General features: G+C 36.0%; 1 protein-coding gene across 1 annotated transcript in view; it reads left to right on the forward strand.

Moving 5' to 3' along the window:
* Positions 1-6,084, forward strand: part of LOC145671863 (proteasome subunit beta type-6-like) — a 58,546-nt gene extending 52,462 nt beyond the window's left edge. Inside the window, exon 6 of the mRNA XM_081741090.1 lies at positions 5,685-6,084. Coding sequence (XP_081597216.1) covers positions 5,685-5,812 — 128 coding nt within the window. The 3' untranslated portion in view covers positions 5,813-6,084. The remainder of the gene's footprint in view (positions 1-5,684) is intronic.
* The last annotated feature ends 427 nt before the right edge of the window (positions 6,085-6,511 follow it).

Raw genomic sequence — 6,511 nt, forward strand, 5'->3', positions numbered from 1 at the left:
TAGCTACGATTAAATTTCAATTGAAGTTCTTGTGCAGTAAGCTTCCTATTTTTCTACTAAACACTTTAATAGTACGATCTTCCGTACGTGACGTAATACCAAGTATTCCAGTTCGATTTCTGTCCGCGTTCTTCCCTGTTTGCTAAAAACGTTTGATGGAATCACCAACAGTGAATAGAGTCAATTTCAACTTTTAAGCTACTCGTATTTAGCGAATGGAAAAGCCCGCATTATGAAACGCATTAATGCCAGTTCGTGTCTTTATACTTGAGGTCTTATCTTTGTCCTTGTTTTTCAGCTATCACATCAACAAATACACAGAAAACACAAAAATCCACACACACATTGTTCAACATGTCACCACAATGTATTCTATAATATTGATCACTACTAATGTAAACTCCTGTACTTTTAGTAGTGGCTAGCCGTTAATGGATAGCACCCTATTAGAGGGTAACACCCTCTCTTAAGCCACAGTGTCCCGTTAGAAGAATTTGTAGCTGTCATAAAAAAAATCTTGAAACTATACCATATTTCAGCGTGTACACATAGTCTTGAAAGGGTCATAAAACATTTTTTTCCATCTTGCAAGGAGTTGAACGATGCGCAACTTTCTGGGACGTTTTGCTTGGTACCTGCTATCGTCCTCCCGCTGACATAAAAGAAAAACCAGTTTCGCCGCTTCCGAAACAAAGGATTATTTTGGACAGGGAGGGTAAATGCACCAAAATACACGTTTTTAATGAGGAGGTTCACTGTTTGTCCACTAGAGTGCAGTGCTGTATGTGTGGAGAAACCTTTCTTGCTTTCAAGAAGTTGTAAAGAGTAAATAGAAAGATCGGGTTGCAAAGTTTTTTTTTTTATGAAAGCTACAAGATTCATTGAACGTGGCAATGTGGCTTTAGAGAAGAATAGTTTACATACTAATGAAGTTAGAGATTAAGAGAGGGAGTAATGAATATTTTATTGTATTTTATTATTATAAATTTCAAAGTCCTAAGGACCTTTGAGATTCTTAACATTAGATATAATAAATGTTAGATAAATGTATTTAGTATATTACTGCCAAAAGAGTTTAAAAAATGAAACGAAATCTTACGTCCCACGGTTATGCCGGTTAGGCTAAAGGAAACGGTGATGATGAGAGATGAGTGAAATGGTGGAATGAAGAAAGTGGGAGGAAAGGGGAGAACCCCGAGAAAACCCATGAGCGCGGTGTTTGTCCACTACAAAGTCACCAAAAGAGTATACAATATAGACTGAAAAATTAGGAGATGTAAATATACAGGTACATAAATAAATACGTCGATGATGGAGATGGAGGATGAGGCGAGGTGCACTATCACATCACATCACCACACTGGGAAAGTTCGTTGGACAAATGATGTTATCATCTCGCCTAGGGACTGCTCTAGGCTTTGATTGAGACAACGTGAGCCCATGTTAGTAATTCATGTATTTACTGTACAAATGATGGGAATATGAGCGGAAGGTGACCATGCATTTGAAAATCTCCAAGGAACTCCATGTCTAAGGTGTCAGGTAGTAGTGTGTAGCAGTACAACGTATAGAGTAACGACAGTGGTAGATTGTAATACCTACATGGTGAATGACGTAGTATCAAATGACGCAAAGTAGACATCAGTAATGGATGCTGTGCTTCATAAAAAATATGTATATATCTGAGACTTAGCTTCTCAAGATGAAACTGGAGCAAAGGAAAGTGAATGCAATTGTACAAGTCTGCTTTTGGACTGGGCAGCTTGATTTTAAATTCAAATCTGAAAACACGTTTTTCTAGTATTAAAAGCTTCTCGTAAAATAAACTGGTGGCAATCCATTCAATACGTCCGTAAATCAGCGTAGGGCATAGAAAAGCTATGTATGTATTTAGGACTGTGTGTGTTTTCAGTCCTAAGATGAGGTTTCCAAGTAAAATGTTTATCGAATACCCAAGTAAAATTATCGAAATTACCAAGTAAAATGTGATACACAAGTAGGTTATAATTGAGTGTGCTTTATAGATATCGAGTGAGATGCGGTTGGGATTGTGAGGAACTCGTCAGCACTTTTATTCGGTAGAATGAAGACAATTACCTTAGTTTTAGTGGCGTTAATTGTTAGTTGCCATTTAGTATACCATCGGAGGAAATTATTAATTGCTGTGAAGAATTATGTTGATAGATTGGATGTTTGAGCCTAAAGTGAGGAAGACAGTATCATCTGGATATTGAAAGAGATGGATTCGATCAGGAAGCGAGGCACATCGGCAACAAAGAGTAGGTAGAACAGTGCTGAAAGAGCTGAGCCATTAGGCTCTCCTGACAGAAGGAAGATAGAAGGCGTTAAACAGTTGTTAATGGAAACATATGTTAGATGACCTACTAAGAAATTGTAGAGCAGATGGATATAGGTGGCAGGAAAGTGGAAGTTAATTAACTTGTAGATAGGTGCTAAATACCATATTTCGTCAAATGCTTTCTCAAGATGAAATAAGACTAGGTATGATGGTTTGACAGCGTTAAAGTGTTGGATAACCATAGTGGTTAAGCGAAGTAGTTAGTTGTTTATGGAATACCACGGGCAGAACCCTGCTTGATAAATCGGAAGAAGGTGTCAGCTTTTGATGTGGATATGTAGACGTCTGACTAAAATATGCTATAAGATTTCGCTAAAAGTGGACATTAACTGTATCAGATGGTAGGATTATACGTTTCCTGGTGGTTTGTATGACTTCGGAAACATTAACGTCTGATAGATTCTGGTGACAGTAAAATGTGCGGTTCGTAGGGCGAAAGTAAAGATGTGGCTAACAGAATAGGCAAAGTGAGAAGACTTTCTTCTATATGTCGGTAAGCAATACTATCGAATCCTTGTGAACACTTTCGTTTAGTTTGAACACTTTAGGTGATATCATGAACTGTGATTGGTGCAGTGAGAGGCTGATGACAGAAAAGATGTGAAGCACGTCGGGCCGCAAAGTAGGAATGACATGATGACTTTACTACAGATGGCAAGTACGTGCACAATTGTTTGGTGTGAAGATGGCTTAGAGAAAATCTGCGAAAGTGTTGGCTTTGTCTCTATCAGTTTCGATAGGAGATTATCCTTGTAATAGTGGATATGGTGCTTTAGTGAACTTTAAGCAAAGAACATTGAAACTTTTCCAAAGTATCATGGGATGAGTGACGTCAGAGAGAGAATTACATGTTTTGATCCTACAGCTTAGTTAAATGCAAATGTAATTTTTGACAGTTCACTAATGTTGCTGATGGTGATGAAGTGACTCAGGGTTGCCTATCCTTTGATAATCGCGGTAAAACTGTCAAGAGTGAGTGATGTACGTGAGATACTGCGGAGGTAACGCTGGCTGACATGGTTTGGTTTTAATAACGAATATGAAGAGAATTTGCTTCCTGAATTGTAGTGGTGGTGTTGTCTATATGATGATAGAGTTAGTCTTCTGCAGTAGGAGGCTTCAAAAACTTTACATCTGTTATTATATAAACTTGATACTGATACCATTTGGCTGCATCAAATCTGAGGCTAGTTCATTAGAAGTGATTAGATGAATGGATAGAATTTGAATTAGTTTAAGTTTAATTGGAACATGAGCATTAGCTGTGGGTCTAGAATATCAATATGTACTTGTGAAACTAGATTGGCTGAAGTAATAACAATGTCTGGTGTGGTTTATGATACAGGCCTTGTAGGCTCTGGAAGATGATAAATGATACCACCCGTTTGCGTTGTGAGGAAGCAATGCAAGTTATTTCTTTCTTGATCTGATCTGCCATGCATGTTGAAGTCGGCCACGACTATAAACGTTTAAAATTGTCTGAAACATATTGAACAAAGGAATTGGGTAGTGGATGTTCAGGTCTGATATAAATCGTAGCAATAGTGATGGCTCGTTATGAATGTATAATGTGAGTACCAGATATTCAGGAAGACCAGGTAAATTACAAAAATGAAAGTAGGAGGGAATACGAGGAGGAAATCACATAGCTGTTTCTTCATTTGCTGTTGGTAGGAAATAAGTTATCCTGTCTGATGAGTGTGTAAGCAGTAAGTTGGCAAGATACTGATGGAGTGAGGAAGATTTCATTAAAAAGGAAGACTGTGGCTCTTTCCTCTAGCAATAAAGCTTCAAATAAAGTTTTTTTGAGTGATGGTAAGAGAAATATAAACGTTAAAGTCATGGTGAAATTGATAAAGTTAAACAGTAGTTTTAAAGCGAGAAGGTGAAAATAAACATGTCCAGAATAGATCGCATCTTCACTGCATGATTTGAAGTGCAAGTGTGAGGAAAGCAAGGAGATTTCAAACTGTTGTATAATGGCACAACATATTCAAGATAATTTGCTTCAGGGGCAGGTTTTCCTTTTCATTTGTAATTATATGTCGGATGCGGCTCGTTGCATGTAGAACAAGTCGCTGGATGTTGGAGATTCGGACAAGTACATTTTAAATGTTGACCAGTAGTAGCCGCAGATAGTGGTATTAGGGCATGCAGCAATTGTGTTTATTACAAATATACAAATACACTTTCCGCTTCGAAGAGGTAAGGGTGCAGAAGAGCAGTGAGGTTCGACATGATACTCGTGGTTGTATATGTACGTCCCCATTAGTGTTAATACTCGAACCATGTAGGTGGAGCTTGTAGTATTACGAATCCTGTAAAGAGTACGGTATATCCTTCATAAGTAAGTTCTTGCTGAATCTCCTCATCTACATAAATGGGATCAACACCCCGAATTTGCTGTGGAAAGAAGTGGTGTACATCTTGGTGGTGGTGATTGCTTTCGTGTAGAAGCACTAAGACTGCTAATTTGAGCATATCTACCAAACGTATCAATAGGCATCCTGTCTTTAATAGTGCTGAATAAATTACTATCTTTTGTTCTAAAGATGAATCTTTTTCTAGAATGACAATTTCTTTTAACGAAGCATGAGGAAGGTATGCACGAAGTTGAAGAGAGACTTGTTTCCCGTTCGAGATTAGGGAGTTAAAATTGATCAGCAGGAGTAAGTTTTAAAAGATGGAGAGCAGGATAAAACAGAAGTTGCAGACAAGTCGGTTTCCATGTTGATAATGCCTTGGTCTGTATCTAATGTAGTATGCTGTTTTTTTTTTTTTTTATTTTTTAGCAGGTGGTAAAGCTGCATGCAAGTAGCATAGTTATCTTGATGTATTGAAAAGCGGGAAGCAATAAAGCTAACAGAACTTTGAAATGCGTTTCTGGTTTAAACAAAGTTTCTTTAGAAAGCTCTTTAGACCGAAAATGGAATTTCTCATATAACAGTTTCTTGTTTGACCAAATTCTTAAGATTATTTTATTGATCCCTTCTTAGTTTAGTAATTTACTTTAGTGTCATAAATGTACACATTTAAGTTGAAGCTTATTTTTCAGAATGGGCAAAGCTATTTCTGATAACTCTATTTGCAAAGATAATTTTTAACGAGTCACTACTTTTGCAGCTAATGATAAGCCGTTGGTTTTGTAGTTACTGGGCTGTATCGTATAAGACTCCTAAAATTTTCATATAAAATAATGTTTGCGAAAATTTCATTAATTTTACTTACTGGGAATAATGTCTCACCTTATTTTCTTTTCATTAGTAGGAATTGTAATGACAGATACTTATGGTTCTGAAAGATTGAATATATTCTGTATTTGCAGCAATAGCACTGGCGATGGGTCGTGATACAGCAACAGGAGGTTGTATTCGTTATGGTGTGATCACAAAGAATGGAATCAAAAGAGATATAATACTTGGAAACAAGATTCCCAAATTTCCTATTAAGTGAATTTTCTAGGCAAAACTTTTTAATGAACTTCATAATATTTACGTTACATCACAACTCTAATTGAAATATATAAAAAAAACAAAATTACGTTATTTCATTATGACAAGTTATACTTACAAAATTGATCGTTTTGCTTTGAATTATATATAACTAATTGCCCACGTTTTTATTGGAACAATTATTTCATTATAGGTATGAAACGATTTATAAATGTATCCTTTTGTTATATTACTATACCATATTTTTACATTAATTTTTATATTATTTTATATTATTATATTATCTCATTTACCTTGTATATTCAATTGAATTTTATGTAATAGACTGAACGAATAAACATGTTATGTATTAAACGACTTTAATATTCATTAATAATCTATTGAGTATCTTTCTGCAACAATTTTTATTCATATATGATTTTATCCTGGCATAAGGAGAACACGCGTCAAGCCTAAATCCCTAAAAATAAACCCACAAAACACTGATTCCTTCTGTAGTCGACGAAGGGCATATCACGCATTATATCAATACCTCGTGAATTAGTAGGGAAAGAAATGATGATTCTTACTACCAAAAGAAACCAAAGAACAAAGGAAAGGTGCCCCAATGGATGTTCTTTAAAACTGGAAAGCTTTACCAAACTTTTATGAACATCACCAATCTTAACTTTTTTGGAAAAGAGAAAAATCTGGACGCGAA

The sequence above is a fragment of the Thermobia domestica genome, chromosome 15 (assembly GCF_964235325.1).
Source record: "Thermobia domestica chromosome 15, izTheDome1.hap1.1, whole genome shotgun sequence".
Classification (NCBI taxonomy): domain Eukaryota; kingdom Metazoa; phylum Arthropoda; class Insecta; order Zygentoma; family Lepismatidae; genus Thermobia; species Thermobia domestica.